At 36.2% G+C, this 24,222-nt stretch overlaps 1 protein-coding gene across 1 annotated transcript in view; it reads left to right on the top strand.

The window, feature by feature from the left end:
* Nucleotides 1-301: 301 nt before the first annotated feature.
* Nucleotides 302-24,222, top strand: part of LOC136247811 (uncharacterized) — a 70,704-nt gene continuing 46,783 nt past the window's right edge. Inside the window, exons 1-8 of the mRNA XM_066039635.1 lie at nucleotides 302-480; nucleotides 4,007-4,129; nucleotides 5,331-5,536; nucleotides 8,214-8,316; nucleotides 10,048-10,311; nucleotides 13,472-13,609; nucleotides 17,241-17,654; nucleotides 18,437-18,465. Of these exons, the coding sequence (XP_065895707.1) occupies nucleotides 459-480; nucleotides 4,007-4,129; nucleotides 5,331-5,536; nucleotides 8,214-8,316; nucleotides 10,048-10,311; nucleotides 13,472-13,609; nucleotides 17,241-17,654; nucleotides 18,437-18,465 (1,299 nt within the window). The 5' untranslated portion in view covers nucleotides 302-458. The remainder of the gene's footprint in view (nucleotides 481-4,006; nucleotides 4,130-5,330; nucleotides 5,537-8,213; nucleotides 8,317-10,047; nucleotides 10,312-13,471; nucleotides 13,610-17,240; nucleotides 17,655-18,436; nucleotides 18,466-24,222) is intronic.

The raw sequence follows: 24,222 nt of genomic DNA, 5'->3' as shown, positions 1-24,222 counted from the left end.
TTAGTCTGTTCAACAAACATGCCAATCATGACAGAACTGTTTGCACGTGCGCATGCCTGCGCATGCCTGCACAAGCACCCACACTATTTCCGGTTTGGTCCGTAAAATAGAACTGGACACACCTCCGTGAAGGCAATGCAAATTCACCTGAATTGTCGTTAAAATAATCTTGCCTTTAACCTACAATCACAGCCATTTCTTGGCTGCCACCACCTTGCGGGATTTCACTTGTTTTTTCACACTGGAGTCGCACTATTTTTAAACGCTTGGTTAGATTATTATTTATTTGACACGCCCTCGGAGGGATAAACAAGTTCACTGAAGAAGTCCAGTGCCAACTGCCCCATTAGATGCATAGTATCGTGACGTATACCGTACATTATTAGAAGGTCTGGCGTAAAGCTGACGGCGATAGACTTTCCCTTTGTGTGACCCACCAAGCGACTCCTCAGTGTGGAATGGATTTTCAACATTTACTCGGTGAGTTACGTATCATAGCTAGGCCTAACATCTAAAGTAATGGTGGTACTAAGTTATGATACACTTAACCTCTAATTATTACTACCACTTAAAACTGGTATTTCACACTGCTACGATGAATATCACACTTTGTTATTGACTCATTTCACTACTTACTTCATAAACTGTGTACTACATGGAGGTAGTTGTGTATGTAGTGTACCAGTGTGTCACCTGTTCTCTTCATTTCAGCACTTATGTGTAGCTACAGTACTTATAGCACAACCCTATGCGATCTGCCAATTATCATCACCACGTACTATTTATCGTCATCCTGATTTTCCATAGTACAATTATCGGCATCTCCACTGTTCTTTGCTCCATAGACACTTCATAAAAATTTTGACAGCCATACTTATTATTCAGACACACCGTCTAAGCACCTATGTAGCTACTAGTTTTTAAACCATCTAATAATAATGCACGGATTTAAAAAAATAAATCAAAAGCATGAAGTCATTGAAGCCACAATATTATAATAAAGGTTACACAACACAGCTAGAACACATTCTAAGTTTTCCATTTGCATCCACAACAGTTTCACTGAAACAGTTTTCATGCAGCCATTTTCCACACACACACATACCCACTCTGCTTGATTAGTTAATGCTATATCGTCCTCAAACGTTCCAAAGCACTCACAACATTCATAGTCCTGATCTTGTGGTTCTGATATGGCTGCTGCTTGTATTGCATCATGTTCAGCAATATGTGTTACAGTATTCTCTGCAGTGACATTAGAAGTTAATATTTCCTCTTCTGTGGTCAAGTTCTGTGAAGGAGGACTTGATTATGACACCTGCAAAGTGACTAATCTTTTATGTTTTGGTTGTTTCTTCTGTTTTGATACCTCCCTTGCTTTCTCTTCAGCTTTCTTCTTGGCCAGTTCCTCTTTAGTTTTTTTCTTCTCGATTCATTCGTGTTCCTTCTTTTCTTTTTCTTCCTTCTCTTTTTCTTTTCCACTTTTTCTCATAATATTGCATAGTCCTCTGCACTTGTTAATACTCGTGATCCAGTGATCCTTGTATTTGCAATATTCTTTTTTGATGGTGGTGGAGCTACATACTGCACTAGGTACTTCAAAATAGCACTAGTAGTATGTGTACCAGATGACTTAGACTGTGAATTACTTACGGCAGTTACACAGTGGTGAGAAGAACTACAACATGAGGGAGTAATTTTGTCGATGTGGAGTGCTTGGGTAGTGGAACCGGTTTATTTGCATCAGCAAGAGATGAAATAGGCCGTGTGAAGATATGGGAAACACGGGTTAGAGTTAAGCTAGATGTGACATCAGTGGAGCCACAAGAAACATCACAATGGGAGATATGTGGTGTATGATCTGCACATGGCACATTGGATATGTTCACTATTAGACACAAAGGTGTGAGATAGAGGCATATCTGTCAGCTGCAGTACCGAGTTTTAAAGGTTCAGTAAGAGGTACATCTGAAAAATAATCATTTAATATGCTTCTATCATTTTCTTCAAGATGGTTTAACTGGAGCCGCTGCAAGTGCCTGGGATCAGGTGCCAGATCATAACCTTCACTGTAACATTTAGCAAAGCGAATTTCTTTTCTTCTTCAGTAAAGGCTGCTTATGCAATAACACTGTCACTGTTCTTAGTATCACTCTGCACTAAAATACTGGCAGTTGTTGGATCAATACCACTAGTTTGCAGGATTACCTATTCACAAGGATCATGGTCTAAAACAGCCTTTGTATCAAATGGATATATACCACATGTTTTATATCCACTAATGGGTGTTATCCAAAAGTACACGAAGCTATATAAGTGCTGTATACTATCCGTTTTATGAATGCTATACTGTCGTTTCATTTCCATGTTGCGTCCATGATATTATAGCTGGGAGTGTAGTTTGTACAGGAGCCTATTGGAGAATAGTGAGTTGAACGTATAAGAGTAGCTCTAGCTTTGTGAGACATAAGTATGTTGTTTTGCCATTAAAATACTGCGGTCTAAGATGGCAAAACCCAGGAATAAGGATTAGAAGTTGGGTTTATTGATAATGTGCGCTAAATAGGGTTGGCACAAAGGACATGTTATCGCTAGCATTAACTACATCTAAATTGAAATATGAACAGTGGCCATCTACTAGTACAGTAATAAAAGTAAAGGCCAGCTTGATCCGGCATGACAAAGAAGTGTTGGAAAGCCACTATTTGAATAACTCAGTATCAATCTAACCACTGTCACTCAGACCATAAGTAGTGCCAGGGACCTCTCCTCTAATCAATTCTATGTTGAGGTTTTTGGCATCAAAAATTATAAATGGCAGCATAGTCTGGCCAATAGCATTGATACAGGCAACAATAGTGATCTGAGACTTATTTCCTGATGTAGAATATCTCTGTCTTCTTCTAGCTATTACACATGGAGAACGATGATCAAGGTGCATTCCAGACTCATCTACATTGTAGATTTGCCCTGGTTTGTCCATCAAATTATTTTCAGTGAGAACATTATTCTTTAAAGTGATAATAATTATCTAATTCTTGCTGTCTCTTCATGGAATCCATGCTTAAAAATGCAGTGGAATCACCCTTATGTAAGCTAAGCTGTGGCTGTCTCTCAATGAAATGCCAGAACCAGCTATCACTAATTCTACGCTTTCTCAGTAAACCCTTCTCCCTTGCTGTTGATTCTACAATGTTCATTACTTGCTTTCTAGTTTTACCATAGCCCATCTCTGCTGTAGTCTGGAGAAATTCAGCCAATTCCTTTTCTTCTATTTTGTCCAGATAAGGCTTAGGCCTGGGTTTAGTTCTGTTCCCCAAAACTTTTCCAGTTATAGAGTAGTTATACTCTGTGGCAGCCTTATTAATGGAGCTGTTTCCCTCAACCACTGCTTTCATAGCTGCCACCATTGACTGGTTTGTCCATTTCAACCATTTGCTTGGTGATTCCATCACTTGTGGAGCAGAAGATGATCGTTTCTCTTGTGATATCTGCTTCTTTATCAGTCTTCCACGTGGCATTGCACTAAACACAAATAAAGCAATTGAATTCAATGGACACTACGAACATTAATAACTTACAAGAGCAAAATAACAATAACAAACGTAAAACATAAGAAGATTGTATCGTTAATCTTGTATAAAGCTCACCATCACTCACAATGCTCACATCAATCTCGAATATTTTTGTAAAAGCATGTAAATCATGGCAGCCGATAATAAGTACAACAACTGATGATAATAAGTACGTGCCGATAATAGGTCACTTATGCTACAGTATAACCTAATGTGTGCTATGCACATGGAGAGACTCTTTTTTATATTCTCCATGAACCTCATAAAAATAATAGTTTGTCCATAAAGTTCATTTTATTTTTCTTCTAAAGCCTTGGATAGCTACCTATTGTGCTTCAAACTGGATTATGAAAATGTATACATGTATGTATGGCAAAGAGAAGCTATGTGACCCTGTTTGTATAATTTATTTTGTGATGTACAATTTGTAGTGATTAACACACTCAACATGCTAGCACTACCAGGAAGTGTGCCTGGTGCAGAACCGGTACTTCCAGCTGATTATCCATTATATAATGATTCACTGGCTATAGCAGACTTGTGGCTAAGAGTTGGTTAGTTACTAATGCAATATGCTGTGCATTAATGCCATCTATGCATGACTAGCATGTGATATTGTATGTATCTTTAATCTGTAAATATCTTTAATGATGATGGCTTACAATGGTAATGCTGATGGTGATGTGATGTTTCTTTAAATTTGATTGGATTTGTGAAAAGGGTTTTATATAGCCTTTCCAAATTATCAAGTTTCACTAATCATAACTCGTAATGATTTTAATCTATCATCTGAAAATCACATCGCAACGGGAGCAAAATGAACAAAATCAAGCTTATATCTTATTCACAAAAGTTGTGGGTTGCTAAATACATGCAATTGGGATGATCCAGATCCTGTCACAAAATAATTTGTATAGTTTCCAACATTTCACATAACTCCCTTAGTTCCAGCACTATTTTTTGTGCACTGAGTGTCAGAAGAGTGCAGCTGCAATACTAGAGATTGAGATATTTTAATAGAACAGTCATCGCATGTTGATACTAATAAAATGCTCACAATCACAATATAAACACTGATAAAACAGTAATTGAGGGAATAACTAAACATAGTGTTGAACAGAATAGCTCAAAATCATAATACCTAACATTTATACATAATTATGTAAACTAAAGGTAAAAGTTCACTATGTAACAAAAAGGTTTATACAGTACCACTCAAATGTAATGTCGTCTTGCGAGAGTGCAAGCAATTTAAACAGTTGCTAATTAAAGGGTGTGGCACTGGTGAGCATTCATCCAGTTTCATTTGGGATGAATACTCATGAGCAAAATGGTGCCACGCCTTTAATTAGCAAGTTTGTTAATCGCTCTCACAAGACAACGTTACATTTGAGGGTGCCGTAATGTTATTGGAAACACTCAGAACACCTTCATTGTTCACTCATGTTGATAGACAGCTATAATGATAAGGCATTATTGCACATGGTAATCACAGGTAACCTTAGCAACATATGCCTACATAGGTGTCAATGTTTAATTAAAGTAATCTCTTCAATTTTTGAAAGAACAGATATAATATTTTGTTTCCCATATATTGTCTATGAGAGGGAGCAACAGTTGCCCCTTATGGTCATAGGAAATCCCATACACAAATGGGACTACACATTGTGTACAATTTTGTATAATTATGTACAGCATTAGCCACTGTGAAATTTTTAATGTAAACCTTAATTTGAGTTCTGCTGTATTATTCAGATGAGAATGTTGGAACATTCAATGTCACGGTCACTCGTAGTAATGTGGAAAGAAGTAGAGTGGAGTGTAATATTCAAGCAATATCTATCAGTACCACAAATAATGATTACATATTGCATAGCACCAGTGTACAGTTTAATGGTCAAGAGACTTCAGCTGTGTTTACAATTTCTATCATCGATGACACAGTTTTTGAATGCCCCGAGGTAATCATACATTGTTATACATGCACATTTACATGCACACATTGTAGACTTATCTCTGTCTTCTTTAATGTCCCATTTGTTTGTCAAGGTGTCAATTTGTGGCAGCGCATACGGTTTCCTCACTGCTGACTACCACATTTATAACAAAATAGTCAGTATTTATGTAGTGGCTGGATTAATTGGAAAATGTTGATTGAAAAGATGTTTGTCATGCTGTCCTTTGTCTGTAATGCTGTGTAACAGGCTGAACATACCTGAAAACAAAGCATATTGGCTTTTGCTTTTCAGTAATTACTTATAGTTGGGGGTCTCATTCAGCATAAAAAAATCAATTATATGATATGTCAGGCACTATCACTACCATTTGATGTAGTATGCAATGATTCACCATAATCAAACAAGAATGGGAAATTAGGGATTTTAAATTTTGATTAGGATCAAAATAAAGTAGTCAATCAAGGGAATAGCAAAAAGCAGTGAAACGGTAGATTGCCCATACCTGTAGATATACTACTGTCAATACGTTTATCTGTTCTCCTTGTTTCATTACTTTTTGCTCAACTTAAAATTTTTACTTGTAAGTAATGTTGATAAATAAGATCATGGAAATGCAAAAATATTTTGAGACCTGTCCACAATAATGGGTTGATCTCATCTACAGTGGCATAGCTACCATTGCGGAAACTGAGGCAGCTGCCTTGGTGGCTGCCTAGGTAGAAAAAATTCTCAACACTGAATTCAGGCTGAGCAGGCTTGAGTTTTGGAACCCCGAATTTTCTACTCAAACGTCACTAGACAACATTGCTGTCCCACACATAATCGAACTTATGGCTGTAGTAAAGTCAATCAACAGTGGAGCCCACAGTCCAGCCTTCAGCTACTTGAATTTGTAAAAAGGTCAAGATACTCTAATACAGCAGTCATCAAAATATACTCTAATAGAGCAGTCATTGTTATACTCTAATAAAGCGTTCAGTACAGATTATAGCCACTGTTCTCTTGGTCTAAGTCATTTACATTTATGTTAATGAGTTTCAATATGGCATTTCATTTAACTAATTGATCATGCACACTATGCATTAGCAGTTACAATCTAAAATAGCCTCCACATGCCATTTCAAAGCACATTATATTTTCCTTGACAGCATGCCCCCAGACTCCCTAGCCTGACATGTATACGCTTACCACATGCATTTGAGTATCACAAAAAAGAGATAATCTCTGCATGACTTAAATATCACATTAGATCAATAAAAAGTAGTATGACTTTGACTTCTGTTGCAGTCCATTGATTGTTGACTACTTCAAATATCTTAGAGCTATGGAGTAAGGGTTGAGTGCTATAAAACTAGTCTAATAATTGAAGCATGGTTACTGTAGCATTAACTAAGCTAGAGCATTACTTAAGATTAGAAAAACGTCCTCTGAAACACTTTCTTCCATCCAACCAGAGAGTGAACCTGTATACAAATGCTGTAGCACCCATGCTTGAAACATTTGTGAATCAGTTGAGTCAGGAGCAGACCAAGTCTAAGTTTAGTAGTTATAGGCAATTGATACACCATACATATTTATTGTCAACAGTTGTGCTGTTTAGTTTAATATTTTGACAATAATATATGTCATAATCAAAAATAAACTGCATGCAGAAAGTTTTTTAAACTTTGCCAGTGGGCTCACTGCCGTGTGAACGTTTGTTTCCATACATGAGATGTCTGAAGGTTTAGAGTGTCTACAGGAGAGAATGAATAGCCTAGCTCTGATGCACATTCACTAATACAAAGCCATTGACAGGGTTAATGTTCTAAAAAGATTTGCAAAATCAAATTGTAAGAGAAACATCTTAGCTGCGCTTCTTTTATACGGTCACAATAAGTACGCAGTAAATGTTGACTTGAATTATTCTATAGAGTTGCAATTCAGTTCAGTTAGAGTGTAAGACTGGGTAGCCAGATAAACTAATTCAATCATAAATTTGCAGGGAAAGACCATATTGCTATACCATATGCACGTTGATGTAGTATGATCATTATCTGGTTATAGCTATACTACTACTATTCCTATCTAAATATATAGCTGCTGTATAACTAAATAAGAAGTAATTATGGGTAAAAGACTACTTGAATTTTTTGTCAAACTTTAATACCAAATTCAATCTCAGGAAACTATATCTTCCAAATTTTCCTTGAAGCGCATGCCCCCAGACCCCCATAAATGACTCATGCTTTGCATTTCAGAATGTACTTTGTACACTGTATAATTTTTTTTTCCATTTTTGTATATACACCTGTCAAATCAGTAACCTACATAGCATAAAGATAATGAACACTCTCAATATATAAACTTTGCCTCAGTAAAATTATTTTCGTGGCTACGCCACTGGTCTAAGAAGATTATGAAGCACACCTTTGCTGTGTTTGATACCTACTTGACACATGAGGAGGTCATGTTAATCAGGTTATGTTACACACTTTAGCTGCAGTACCTACTTGGCATGGTCAGTATAATGAAAGAAGTGGCATCTCCTAGTTTCCTGTTTCCAATTACTACAATTTTTAGTATTATTAGAAAATAGGCCTAATTGAATTTTATGAGTCTTATTATGGCATTACTTCAGTTTACTTATATTCATATGAAGATTTCAATTGAGTAGCTTTATGTGTTCTGTTACATGTAGGTGTTTGAAGTGACACTTTACAATTCCTCTTTGGGTGGAACAATTGACTCTACAAGGAATACCTCTGTAATTACTATAGTGGATAATGATTTCAATGTTGAAGGTATGATTTGTTTAAAATTACAGCAACAACTTTAAACAGGCTGTAGGACCGGGAGTCCTACGGACTTTCAACACTTGTGCTGTAAAGTCTTTAATAAATAAATAAATAAATAAATAATAAACAGTATACTGAGATTATCTTATTTCTATTTAAGGCACAAGGAAAGTACATACGTATATACACAATTATAGTGAAACAAATTTTCCAGTTTATTGAACCATTGTTATACATATACGTACAGTAGCTATTTCATAAGCTGTGCACAAATTGCTTACGAGTTTGGTCATATAAGTGTAGAGCTTTTTGTCAACAGCAGTACAAACAATGTATGTATCATGACCTTACCTTTGTCCTCCTTTGTGCTGACAGTGTAAGATGTCAATTCACAATAGTGTGATAGGACTTCCCTCTGGTGTTGACTAGCTATCATGCGTATCATCTGTATAATGGCTTGCCTGGTGCCATTCTTTCTTTTAATGTGATATAATATTATAGAGTTATGATTATGTTACAAGTACACGAAATCTTGGAATTTTCAACTAGAGTAGGGACCATGATAGCATATCAATAAAAAGTACTGGAACAAGCTAGAGTAGTGCATGATATTAAATCACAGGAAAACAATAAGAAGTGTCATATTCCTACTGTTCTCATTATACCATCATGCACAGTAGGGATATAACACTTCTTAGTGTTTTACTGTAACTTATTATTGTGTGCTATTCTAGCTTGTTTCACTACTTTTTATTGATATGTTATGGTCCCTACTCTAGTTGAAAATTCCAATTTTTTGTGTACTTGTAACACAATCATAACTATATATCACATTAAAAGAAAGAATGGCACCAGGCATGCCATTATTATGCATCTGAACACATGTCCCAACAATCAGTTATGTACTGAAAAGTGGAGGTGCTCATTGTTGGTTGCACACACCTGTACAGCTGTATGTTCTACCCATTACACAGGGTTACAAACAAAGAACTGTTTGAGAAGTGTCTCCGCAATCAATCCAGCCACTACATAAATATAGATGATAAGCATGATAGCTAGTCAACACCAGAGGGAAGTCATATCATACTACTGTGAATTGACACCTTGCATTGTTAGCACAAAGGAGGACAAAGGTAAGGTCATGAAATAAATAATTACTACATTATTTAAGTAAAATAATAATAATTTTTATGTAAAGCTATTATGGATCATGAAGTTTTGGGCCTGTAGTTCTTCAAAGGTGATTAAACTGTTAACTAGCTTTTAAAGAAGCCTACATGTAGATTAGTTTTGTTATGGTGTTCTCCACAGTAATCATGTATTGCTCTGTTGGCCTAGACAGCTATGCTGGCAGTGACTTTCTACCATTCTAACACATTCTATATAATACATCTGTAAAGCCTCAAACACAGATTCATCAAATTTACAAACCATTATCATGCTCCACTGCTTCCAGAGACCTCTCAAATCTTTTACTTCCTAAAATCCTTTTGGGTGTACCATACAAACTCTCTACACTAACTCCCTGTTTGTTTGTCGTAGTCTAAAATGTTTTGTCAGTCATCATTACTGTATGGTGTCTTTGAGGGTTATTGAAATTACTTCAGTTATTTTTTTTAATCCTTGAAGACACATAATTATGAGTTTCAAACAACTGCTGATGAAACAATGTAACATAAAGTATAAATTGATTAATGCATAAATACAATCACGTTGTGATGTATTATATTTTATTAGAATCACAAGGAAATAATCTAATTTGTTTGGTTGGTGGTACCCGATTGTCAGAGGGTGGTGTTGAGATGTGGTACAATGACAGTTGGAGGACTTTGTGTACCACCACTTATGGCGGTGATTGGTCAATTGTAGAAGCAAATGTAGTTTGCAGGCAGCTTGGTTATGCTGGTGCTGCAACCATTTATGTTAATCCAACACATGACAGATCAGCATCACTACCTCTTAGTTGGTCTTGTACTGGAAATGAAGAAACACTACTGGACTGTACGTCTTCACCTACTAGTCAACTTCTATGTAATTCTCCAGGTGTTGTGTACCATAACATTACCAGTAAGTAATGTACATAGATTATATCCATATATACGTACCATGATCACATGAAACTTCAAAGGATTGGCCAGTGGTATATAAGAGAGTATACATGACCAGATTTGCGAAAGGTACCTTACCACTCATTTTACATACTAACAAATAAAATGGTGTATCACTTGACTCCTTATACTGATTAACTTGTTCTTAGTAGTAAAATGCAGCCAGATACTGTAGCTACACTCATGGAAAAGTTCGGGCAATTATATGCCATGATGTAGCTTTAAAGTTCAAAAAATGGGTCAAAGTTTGTATGTGAAATAGGTACCCTTTTGCAAATTCAGTCAAATACAATATTATATGCTAAGTTTATATTATACTGACTTGGGAGGTCATGTGGCTCATAAACAAGTCACAATCATAGCAGGCCAATAGCCTTAGGCAGGCACCAAAGCTGGTTCAGGCTAATAGCCTTTGTAGCACTGGGTGATTAATTACTCCATCCAGTAATAGTCCACTCAATGGATTCATTATATTATGTAGACATACGTACCTCATGACTCTGATAATGGGTGGTAGCGGATAATGTGGCCATTACATTGGGAACATCAATGGACAGATCTAGCTTTGTCATTGAAAATATTATGTTGTGATTTCATTGTATCGTCATGCCCCCGTGATGGTTGAAACATCAAAAACCAATCCTTGGCTTTGCAGACCACATGAAGAAACCTAGGAAGAACTGGAATTCCACTTCAGCTCAATTACGTGATGGTGAACCCTTACAGAGTAGCAATTGTTCGTGAACCAGTGACTCTTCTTCGCACACCATAATACTTCAAAGAATGGTGACCAAACCCAATCACCATCAGCAGATGGGGATTGGCAACAACAAAACGAGAAACGAACATTAACTGATGATATAGCAAACTGTTGAGTCATATAAAACTGCAGCAATTGCTCAATAGCAACCCGGCAAACATAACAGATATAATCACTGAAAGCTGTTATGTCAATTAAGTTAGTTTTTGTACAGTTTTACAAAGCTTTACAAGTACATAACTAGCGTCTAATTTGCCTGCCTTCAATCCTCACTCACCACCTATCAAAATAAACATGTATATAGCTATTAGTTAGTCGTGAAGCAAAGTACAAACCTATACATGACCATATGATACACATATAGCAAGACACATAGTATAATAGATTTAAAAATGAAGTAGGGATCCAAGCAATAAAAAGTAGTGAAACAAGAGATGAACAATGGTAGCTATTACACAATAGCTAAGAGGAAAATACCTACTTTGCCATGGTATAACAATTATTTGTATTCAGTGTCAAAGTGGGGATTTCCCACTGAGCTATGCTGTAATAGCTACCATTATTCATCTCTTGTTTCACTACTGTATATCACTTGGATCGCTACTTCATTTTTGAACTTATAATTTTTAATATACTAGCTTGTTTAGATTTTTTTGTTAAATCATACAGCTAGCTATATACATTTGACTATTCTATTAGGGTGACTGCTGTATTAGAGTATCTCGAGTCAGCCTGCAATGATGTGTGCTTACCTAAAAAGAGACGTGGTCATTGTGGTTTTGATCAGTTATTAGAGTATCTTGAGTCAACCAACCAACTTGAAGGTGTGTGGTCACAAATACAGCTAGCGTCATAAAATAGGTGTGGTCGTAGTGGTCTGGATCGATAGATCGATACTACGTAGAAGACGGGCATGATCTTGTGAACTACCGTGAAGATACAGGTAGTAGAGCTTTCTAGTACTGGTACCTCTGTACAGTAGCATAGTCGTAGCATCTTAAATAAGTTTGTGACGTCTATTATGCTGTTTAAAGATAGTGTTGATATGGAAACTTAATGCCTTGATATGGTTTCGTTGGATGAAGAAGAAGACAAGCAGCTTGATTGAAGATAAAAGAAAAGACAAGGTGCAGAGGGAACACACTCTTTGGAACCTGAAAGGCACATCCCATTAGTGAGTTTGCTATTGTGATGCAAAATGGTGGTCATGCGCTGCATTTGTTTGGCCTCTATGCTTGCGAATATGGTCAGTGAGTCAGTGAATGAGGCAGACAAAATTTCAAATTTTGCCGATTTTTAAAAAAAAATTCTTTATCTGGCTGCCAGTTAACGTTTTCTTGTTGTTAATGCTACATTTGATGTTAGATGGAATAATACTATTTCGTAAAGGTGATTTTCATCACGTAAGGTGTTTCTAAGCTGGTTTTTAAAATGCAGCATTTTTGGCGGTACACATCATTTCAGATAATGCCAACTAAAACAGTACTACCATACTGTTTGATATGGGTATATATTTGTGATCTACGTATATTTATCTATGGTAATGGTGGATGTGAGCTTTTTGTACAGCATAACCATCCAATCTTCAATGGCATGGCACCTCATACTTGTTAAACTGATTTACGAGCTGCATATCTTGGTAACCAATCTAACATCACTACACTTAGGTCATAATGATTATAATCAGGTACAGTACATATCCTGCACCCACAACAAGCATGTTAACTTCAATTTATTGTGAAGCAGTAAATTACACCTAAATGTCCACTACTATTCCCTCAGTTGTAGGTAACCTCCCTAATTTCTCTACACAGGGGAGTAGCCAAAAACCTGGACTCAGGTTGTGTATCCATAATTCTATGCTATGCATGTAAATATCGTGATTAAGATACTCTAATGTCGCATGCAGTCACCTTAATACAGCAATCAATCAAAATTGATATTAATGCTATAATTATCCTTGGGTCTAACATCTATGCTCTAAAAGCCTGAAAGTGATAGTAAGTCAAACAATCAATAGTCATTTGATTAAAATAAATTTAATGAAAACCAGCTATTTTTAGGTATTTAGGTTCACCCTGAATGCAATGCATGTTTGAGCTTGATTGTATACAGCCAATATTGCCAAGAAAAAGTAAAAATATACTGTGTATAACTTCAGGTGAATATTTTGTTTATCAAAACTATTATACTGATATACCAAAACATTTCACCTATGAAGCTTTTTGTGGTAGAAATCAAAGTACTGAATGCTTACATGTACTGCATATTATTAATTCCACATTGTTCACAGATGGATGTACCATCTACCCAACTTACCTTGATGGTGATAGTGGAGAATGTGTAGAGACATGTCCATCAGAAACATTTGGAGTAGTTACTGGAAGTGTTGATGTTGCGACAACTGATCGGTTGAGGAGTTGTGAACCAAGTGAGCATAAGCAGCTGTTATGATAGCAAGGGTACATGTGGTCTATTCAACTATAGCCAGACCATTTTTTTTTCTTTTGTGTTGGTCCCTACACCAACGCAAAAGGAAAAAAGAAAAGTTTGGCCACGCAAGACTATACTTTAAATTTAAAAAGATGTGGGGCTTGATTTAATGCTGTTATATACACTTGAGATATTGTGTTCCTTTAGCTTTGCACAGTATATTACAGTAGATGTATCTCTTATGTGTTTCAGAATACTTATTTGATCCTATCAATTAACTAAATGATGCTTCTCTGTGACCGGATCTGTGAGAACCCGACATAATAGCACATTTTTAAAATCCTTTATTATTGAATATTTATAATCTACTTAGCTGAGCGTATGCTCTGGCCAAATTTCAGCTTGTATGTCAACAACTTTTGGAGTTACAGCCCTACAAAGTAGCAGCAACAGAAAGATTGATTTGTACAGCAAGTATTGGTGAAATACAATACAGGTGCTTAAAAAAGCAACTGTTACTTACAAATGCAATGCAATACTAAGTTGCAACTTGCACTATCATGTTCAACATGAATAGGAGAGTCCATTACGCGGTAGGTTTTTTCTCCTACCACCTTTCTTCACTACATACAGAGACGAAATCAGTGAAGACAAATCAATTGCATACAATCGCTTTGATGTGGCATAAACAAACACCCATAACTCACATATCCTTTAGGCTACTGCTAAAAAACAAAGATTTTCGAACTCCCCTTGAGTAGGCGAATAAGATGATATCCATGTTTTTATCATTACATCCTTTCGTCACAAAGAACAAAGCATTTGACAATTTTACTATTTTTTTCATATACGCAAATATTTTACCCACTGCAATCAATAGCCTATACTGAAAATTTAGGCTTGTGCCATTACGTATGTTGGGTTTTTTGCAGATCTGGTCACCTATAATTATGAAAGTGACAGTATGTGACTGGGCCTATGAAAACAGTGCATGTGGGCACAAACTACATCCCATCACACTACAGGTCATATCTCAGTGCTGGAGCAGAATATATTCATTTCGTAGTTCCATTATAAAGTCAACTAAAGGCTAACTATGAGCTAAAAATTACATTGCCATAGCGTAATAGTATAAAAATTTAGATGAGTGATAGAAGTTTGAAAAAGTAGGCGAAAATCATGTGTCTAGATACCCTATTTTTGTAGGCCCAGTCACATATGTGACCGAATTTTGGAAAATCAACCATATGGGTGCATTTGACACCTCAAATATTTAATGATCAAATAACATGCATTATAGAGCAAATCTACTCATTGGTGATTATAAGCTAATATCAATACCTTGAATTACCAGAAAATTCTTGAAATATTTTTAAAACTGTGTCCTGCTCTTAACCCTTAAACCCGCACAATCCAGAAAACTGGATTAGATAAAAAACGAATTGAAAATGCACAATACTTTTGCCAATCTACATAGGTGGTTACAAAAAAGCTCATCTCATGTAGCATTTATCTGATCACTTTGAAAACCTGATTTTATTAATTGGCAAAGAGTAAGCTATCTGCCAGTTTATAAATACAAACAAGGAACTCACCCACTACGATGTGCTGAATCATTTTCAGTCCTTCCACGTTCATATCGCCACTGTGCTCGTCCGACAGTGACATTATCATGTGATACCTATATATCAACTGAATCGCCATAACGTGAGGAGTAAAATGAGACTAAGCAAAAGTTGATGTGACAAAGTACAGCCAAGTTATGGACCTTTGTACATTGTTATGTGAAGAAGGAAGACAGTGGGATAGTTCTTGTACTCTTACAAAGGGAAGCAAGTATCTCTAGGTTGGATGAACGTGACAAAGTACGGGACTATTTAAACCAAAAGTTAATGGTGAGTAAGATGTTGCATGTCATTTTTAGATAGCTTCAACAGTTTTTGTGTTAGTTTTACAAGGCATGCATGTGATCCAGTTTACTGGATTATGCATTTTCAGTGCTTGCGTTTTATAAAACAGCTGCGGGTTTAAGGGTTAATAGTAACTCACTAAACATGAAATTGTAATTTTTTCAGGTATGTCCATATGGATGATTTTCCAAAGTTCGGTCACATAATTATGATAACAAAACATATAATAAAATTTGTAGTATACAATACTTCAATAATGGTGTGACTCAGTCTGCTGCAGGAAAGCTACATACTCATATGAAGCACAAAATGCTGTGGTTCAGGCTTTCATATGATATTGTACATGTGTGACCAGATCTGCGAAAACCTGACACAATAGTGCAAGCCTCAATTTCCAGTATAAAGCATTGAAAACAATTGGTGAAATATTTGCGTTTTATTGAAAAACATCTGTAAATTGTTTGAATGCCTCTTTCTTAGTGAAAGAAGGGACTAACAATAAAAACCGGGATATCATCTTATTCACCTACTCAAGAGGAGTTAGAAAATCTTTGTTTCGCTGCAGTAGACCCAAGTTATGAGCATTTGTTTATGTCACGTGTAAACGATCGTATGCAATCGATTTTTCTTCATAAATTTGCCTTTGTATCCAATGAAGAAAGGCAATAAAAGGACAAACTTACACAGTAAATGATTCCCCTAACATTCTCCTGAGTCAAAGATCTCTTCGACATGACAAGAACAAGTGAGGTATGAGGCTTTTAAATTTTCCCATATAATTAGTATGCATGATTCAAGTGTGCAAACACTTTACTTTACAAAAGAATGTACTCTTTGATATCACTGTTGGGGGCTCAGGAGAACAAGTATCGACTATAACTGCTATAGGTCTTATTATAATTATAACCATTAACTACAACAGTGACTCACCTTATGCATGTAGAATGCAAAGGTTTATTATTGTATTAAGGTATGTCCACCCAAATTCAAATTAAGAACCAGATAGAAAAGGAATTTAGGCAATGTACATTGAATCTGATTTGAACATGTCCACATGCATTAACATGTACGTAATCACATGTACGAATTTACTAGAGTGGGAAATAGGTAATCAAATGGTTGAGAACACACTCATTTGTACCAACAAAGAGAACAGTAAGTTTAACAACAGAATGAAAGGAATAGCTCATAGTAACACTTATTCTTGTGTTTATAATGTACCACAAGGATTTCTATGAGTAGATTATGAACAACCACTGATGGTGTGTGGATTGTTGTCCTTTCAGACTCATAGAGCAAGCTATGATGATGAAATACTGCTTCGACACATCCTTATGCTTTTATCACATCAAGTGCTTCTGTATGTATTTCTACCCTCTGTTGTTTACAAAGGTCATACACAAATGTGCCAAGCCCACACGTGATAACTACTTTAGCATTGTATTATTATGACGTACCGAATCCCAATTCGCCAGCCAATTCACATTCAAACCACCTGTGGAGGTGGATTCATGTAGTCCATTTTCAATTTGAATGTGCATTCTATGTGGATGTGAGTAATTTGAATAAATATGTATTCAATTCACATTATTTTTGTTGTGTGGACATGCTTTATAAATGAAGAAATCATCTTTTTAAATCTTTCTATAATTGTTTTGGCTATAATCATTGAAGCTATCTCTGTATTACTACCTCTGTATTACTGTGTATATACCTCAGTACCCACTGGTGGATACAACACGTTGTTCAATGCTACACAATACGAATTTTGTGTCAATGCATCTGCTCCAGTTGGAACTATTGTCTTTACTGCACAGTTAATCATGGAAAATACTAGATTTTGTGAAGTGAATATTGAAATGAATGGAACAGAATCAGAATTTTCTAGTTTTTCATTAAATGGAACAGGACATTCTTATCAATTTGTTAATCCAGAAATTTATTATTATAGAGAGGCTGGAGATGACGTTGTCAATATTGTTGAAGAGTATAATGGAACTGTGATGGTACAGATAGTAGTTAGTGGAGAGCTTGATGAGAACAGGACATACCAGTTTGAACTTCGCTCTAGTGTAGAATATTCTTCATCTCAAAGTTATGACAGATCAGTTGATATTATCATACACACAAGGGGTGAGTATTATATGCATACAGTGTTAAGAATACTTTAAATCTTATCTATAATTATGATATGTGACTAGGCCTGCATAAACAAGGCATTGGGCACATGATTTTTGTCTACTTTTTAAAGTTTCTTTGCTTGTAACATTTTGTACCATTATGCTGTGGCAATGCAATATTCAGTGCTTAATAAGCATTTAATTGGCCTTATGATATAAGTTACAGAATGCAAATAATACTGTTCCATTACTGAGATATGACCTGTATAGTGATGGGGGTGTAGTTTGTGCCCACACGCCCTGTTTTCACAGTCCCGGTCACATATACACTGTACATAAATTGTCAGTCTACCATATATCCGCAGTAAAATAATAGTTGGCCAGCTAGCAGTTTTTATTAAATCCGCAAACTTACTATAGCTTCCATAATACAGTGCTTCCTCCATTACCTGAACTTATTGGGCCCTGGGTGATTTCCAGATAATCAAAATGTTTGGATAATTATAAGCCCATTCATTTATATTAGAACTCCATTCAAATACTCAAATAGAATGTACAGATACTCTAGTAGTTCAGATAATGGAATCATGTTCAGATAATTTATGACTGGATAATAGATGGACTACTGTATAGGTATACTTCAAAACACAACGAGTGTATTGAAGAAAGTGTAATTGACAATGTGCCTAACAGAAGTGGCATTAAAAACCAAAAGAAACCCACTACTTGAGTACTCAAGTCCGGTGGTTTAATTTGTGTAATAGTTGTTTCAACTTTACAATTATTGTTTCACAGGTTGTATTCAAGATGCATTTTGTGGATCTGTAAGTTCTGTAATATTCACACATATAGTTACACTTACAATTTTATCATGAACCACGATAGTGGGTTCATAATAAGGGTCGCCCATGTTTTTTGCAAAAACTTTGATAGAACACACACCTAAAAACCACCTTGGAAAGCATCCTGTAACTCAAAACCACCCTCTGTTGGTTATTTGCAATTAGTATAGGTCCACTAGTAAGTATCAAGTGAAAAGGAAACAGTATGTGTAATTGGGACAAAACTGAAATTTGCCATTTTGTTCATATTATTATTATTATTCATAATCAAGACACACGGTAGTGTGTCGTGCGGCCCAAGAAGTCGGCGCGCCACACCGTGAGTATATTAACAGGAAGAAAGAAAACGCAATATTCACACCTATGTAGCTCTGTGATCCCTTATCCGATTGAAACCAAATTTGCTAGAGACGTGCCGCCCAGGGTGGGGAGTCTACATACCAAATTTGAAGAATATCGCTCCAGCCATTTCCGAGATACGAGCAAACAAAATTTCGTTTTAATTTCTTGGTTTTTTTTTTTTTCTTCATCTTCATTTCGCACACTTTGCAAAATTCGCCATAAAATACGAATGCGTGCTCGGATTGGGCGGACATTTGGCACACTTAAAGGGCTCATTAAGGCGGATCTCCGTACCAACTTTGGTAGGAATCCGATGAACATGCATGGAGTTATGACCGATAAAATAAGGTCGAAGGTCTGTCACACCTACAGGGTAAACCCCTTGGAGGAATCAGTTGAAAATTGATATGTAGATGGAGCAACCATCGTAGGAGTGCCTTTTTGTGGTTTGAAAGGAATCGGGATAAAGACCATGGAGATATGATGCAAAACCCAACCTGTGTCAAAATTACGCGATCGATTTTTATGAATAAAAAACTATTAGTTTTCGTGTCTACCAGGAAAACCGCTTAGAGCAACGAGCTGAAAATCAGTATATAGCTGGAATAATCATCATAGAAAGTCCTTGCAGTAGTACAGAAGAATCGGGGTACAAATCACTGAGTTATGATTCGAAAGGCAACTACGTGCAGCAAATGCGAGATCGAGATACTCTAATAGAACAGTCACCCTAATAAAGCATTCAGTTGCATTTATAATTTACTCAGTTATATTACATTGCAAGTTATTCTGTAGGGAATTCAGCTACAAACAAGTCACCCTGTAGTCAGATCAGCTAGAAGAAGGTACCTAATAGAGAGTTCAGCTACAAAGAAGCCATCATGTGGAGAGTTCAGCTCAAATAAATCACCCTGTAGAGAATTCAGCTACAAACAAATTACCTTGTAGAGAGATCAGCTAGAAGAAGATACCTTGTAGAGAGTTCAGTTACAAAGAAACAATCAAGCAAAGAGTTTAGCTGCAAAAAAATCACCCAGTAGAAAGCTCCGCTATGAACAGATCACACTGTAGAGAGTTCAGTTAGAAACAAGTCATCCTGTAGAGAGATCAGCTAGAAGAAGTCACCTTGTAGAGAGTTCAGTTACAAAGAAACAATCATGCAAAGAGTTTAGCTGCAAACAAATCATCCAGTAGAAAGTTCCGCTATGAACAGATCACACTGTAGAGAGTTTAGTTAGAAACAAGTCATCCTGTAGATAGATCAGCTAGAAGAAGTCTCCTTGTAGAGAGTTCAGCTACAAAGAAACCACCATGTAAGAGAGTTCAGCTAGGAACAAGTCACCCTGTACAGAGATCAGCTAGAAACAAGTCATCCTGTAGAGAGTTCAGCTAGAAGAAGTTACATTGTAGAAAGTTCAGCTACAAAGAAACCACCATGTAGAGAGTTCAGCTGCAAACAAATTGCCCTGTAGAGAATTCAGCTACAAACAAATCACCCTGTAGAAAGATCAGCTAGAAGAAGTTAACTTGTAGAGAGTTCAGCTACAAACAAATCACCCTGTAGAGAGTTCAGCTAGAAACAAGTCACCCTGTAGAGAGATCAGCTAAAAACAAGCCACCCGTAGAGAGTTCAGCTAGAAGAAGTTACATTGTAGAGAGTTCAGCAGTTCAGCTGCAAACAAATCGCCCTGTAGAGAATTCAGCTACAAACAAATCACCCTGTAGAAAGATCAGCTAGAAGAAGTTACCTTGTAGAGAGTTCAGCTACAAACAAGTCATCCAGTAGAGAGATTAGCTAGAAGGATCACCTTGCAGAGAGGTCAGCTACAAAGAAATCACCCTGCTTCATCTTTTCTTCTTCCTGTAGTAAAGAAAAAAAATTATAGGTAAAAAGCCCTAAAGCCGGCCATAGGCCAGCTTTGGGGTATACAAATACAAAAAGAAGTGAAATCTAATCCAAAACAGCCAAGCTGTAAAAAAAGAGTGTGTGGCCCTGGAAAAGGCTATGGTGAAAAAAGATGTAAAATCCAAGGTGGCGGCCAAGAAATGGCTGTGATGGTAGGTTAATGGTAAAAATTTTAATAACAATTCAGGTTAATTTGGTGCCGCTTGGTCTTGGCACAAAATTCACCTGAATTGTCGTTATTAAAATTTTTACCATTAACCTACCATCACAGCCATTTCTTGGCTGCCACCTTGGATTTCACATCTTTTTTCACCATAGCCTTTCTCAGGGCCGCACTCTTTTTTTACAGCTTGGCTGTTTTGGATTAGATATTATTATTCTTTCACAGGCATAGCGAAGTTTACAAGGAGAATCCTGGGATAAAAAGTAGCAAGGCTTGCTGAATGGATCATTGTGTGTGTCCATGACCTATTTTTGATTTTGTTTTCGGATGGAAACAGCCCAAACTGGGCCGTTTCTTCTTGCGAAAATGCCATTACGCTCGAGAAGCCATACAAGATCACACTCAAAGTTTGGTTTTTGGTGTGCACTGCTTGTGGCTAACAGAATTTGTCTTTATTAAACTCAGTATAGACCAGGAAGCTTAATCTGGGCTGATGACTTTGTTGCAAGATGGTTTTTTTCACTCTGTGATTATTGTACGTGGGTGGGTTATCCAGATTAAATACTCTAATAGAGCAGTCATGTAAATACTCTAATAATGCAGTCAAGTGTATTACACAATCCTTACACTGAATTTGACAGCTATCAAAGGTACCAGTAATGTAAATTGTAGCTCATATTGGGAGACTCTCAGTCTGTATGCACATTGCAATTTGATCAGTTTCATGTTTGTACTGAAACATTGACGGCATTACTATGCAGAATGCAAAATTACACTATTCACCACAGTTTTCATTATCAATCAAAGAAATCCATGTTAATTTGTACACATGATATTGTAGTCAATAGAGTGAGAAGATATTGCTGAGGAGATGATGTGTTCCAACAACTTGTAGCAAATACTAGTCAATGATATAGGTCTATAGTTCGTTGGATTAGTTTGCGGGCCTTTCTTGTGTACTGGTGTTACATATGTGCTCTTCCAGTCTGAAGGGAGTTCACCCTGATGTATAATGCAGTCAAGTGTATAACAGCAAATTTGACAACTATTAAAGGCACCAGTAATGTAAATTGTAGCTCATATGAGGAGACTCTCAGTCTGTATGTACATTGCAATTTGATCAGTTTCATGTGTGTACTGAAATGTTGACAGTGTTACAGTACTATACAGAATGCAAAATTACATTATTCACAACAGTCTTCTTCATAATCCATTACTGAATTAATAACAAGTACACAAACTAGATGAATAAAAAATTGGAAATCTTAAAATGGGAATAGGGATCGCTGAAAAAAGCCACGAAACAAGAAGGGATCGCTGGGGTGGTAATGTAAACCACAAATCCCTATTTTGACTCACTTCAAAATGACAGAGCATTTAAGTAAAGATTTATGACAGAGAGTCAAAATAGGGATTTGTGGTTTACATTACCACCCCAGCGATCCCTTCTTGTTTTGTGGCTTTTTTCAGCAATCCCTATTCTTATTTTAAAATTTCCAATTTTTTATTCATCTAGTGCATATTAGTTAGGTGGCTTAGCAAAAAATGGGGACGCAACTGACAAAAGCACCATTTTTTTTCTGTGAGTTCCTTACCACATTAGATTAAAATTTTTGATAGGATCCACCTCAGGCATCCTTGCTGGGAAGCCATCCAAGGCTCAGAAATATGCCTGTTTGCAATTTTGGTGTTTTAAATAGTAATTTGAAACTTTAGAATAACCTAGAGTATTTCAAGTGACATTAAATTATAAAGTATGTCATTAAAGTATAAATTATGTCATTAATTTAAATATTTATCAACACATGTCTATGTTTTTGTGTTTTATTCACAATTACTCTATTAGAGCAGTCAGCCAGTCCTGTAACACAAAGCACATCTCCACTCTGTTTTACATTCACTTGTACCAAAATCACCTAAAGCATGCAATAATTCACCATACACCACCACAAGTATCCCTAGTCTGTGTTGTGGTCAGTGCATAGGCACTCTCCTCAAGCATGTACGTATTTTGACAAATGGAATTTTTGGATTAGCTTGCTTTGAAGTGTACAATTTCCAGCCTAGGGGCCCAGATCTAGGAGTGTTTACCCCCTCAGAAATTTAACCATGTACTTGCTTATAGGAAAAGCTAGTAGAGTACATTAATTTTCATCAATCGTTTGCTTATAATACAACAAGCATACCATAACAGAAAGATAAAAACAGCTGAGTTCTTCTGAAAACTAATCAGTGCTTCATGGTCAAAATTAAATTTGCAGGACTGATTTATTGAATTTGAAAGAATAATACTGCTAGAACAGTCATCTATAAAGTTCTGCTACACAGTAATAAAATTACCATGACCACTGTGCTAGTTGAACTCTTCTTTGCATGTGATTTCAGCACAGCTATCTTACCCAATATTGTATGCATACAATTGTGCCAAACATATCATAGTTGAAATTCTACACTTTTGGTTAACTGATTGATGACATATTGCAATTCTGTGTTCTTTACATCCTAACCTAGCATGTCAAAGCTAACTATGTGTAATCTTTGGCTGCTAAGTTTCACGGTAATGGTGAATGTAAACATGCAATACTAAAAGTTATTTTTCACTGCTACAATTTGATTTTTAAATTGCAATACTTCATTAAATTGTATCATATGTCTGAAACATCTTTAAAACTGTAGCATTTGATATGTACATACCTGCATGTCCAGTCAAGTTCTGGTAGCAAGGCAATTATATTTATGTGTACGTAGTTAGTCATTTATACTCTACCATTGCTTAATTAAAGCTGTATGGAAATTCATGAAAAAATCTATGGTGACTGCATCCCACGGTTATACTGTACTTAAATCACACTTTGCTCTCACAAGCCCTGTGAAATCCTGTACATTATATCCACTACTACAGATACACATTTTTAGCATTAATTCAGCTTGAGACTTGAGTAAAGGACTTTTATCGTACATGGCATACAGCTGTACTGCTGGATTAATGGTATGAAGAACCTTATTGTTGTGGTCATGCATGTGATTTCAGCATAAACACAAAATCATGCATGTACTGTAGCAATAACACATATTTTCGTACTAAATAACAAGAGCTGGTGTAGTATAAGTTAGTAAGTTATCAAGCTATGACCTACTTCGCAAACAGGCACAAAATGAATCCTGTATAAGATGTGACATCTGAATGACTACAGTATTTATGTATTTATTTATTTATTTATTAAGGCTTTACAGCACAAGTGGTGAAGCTCTGTAGGACACCTGGTCCTACAGCCCGTTTAAAGTTGTTACATAAAGTGTGTTTGAAAGGTGAAGAAAGGAGAAAAAA

Source organism: Dysidea avara, chromosome 2, assembly GCF_963678975.1.
Source record: "Dysidea avara chromosome 2, odDysAvar1.4, whole genome shotgun sequence".
In the NCBI taxonomy this organism is placed as follows: Eukaryota; Metazoa; Porifera; class Demospongiae; order Dictyoceratida; family Dysideidae; genus Dysidea; species Dysidea avara.
This window is presented reverse-complemented; position numbering and strand designations above follow the sequence as displayed.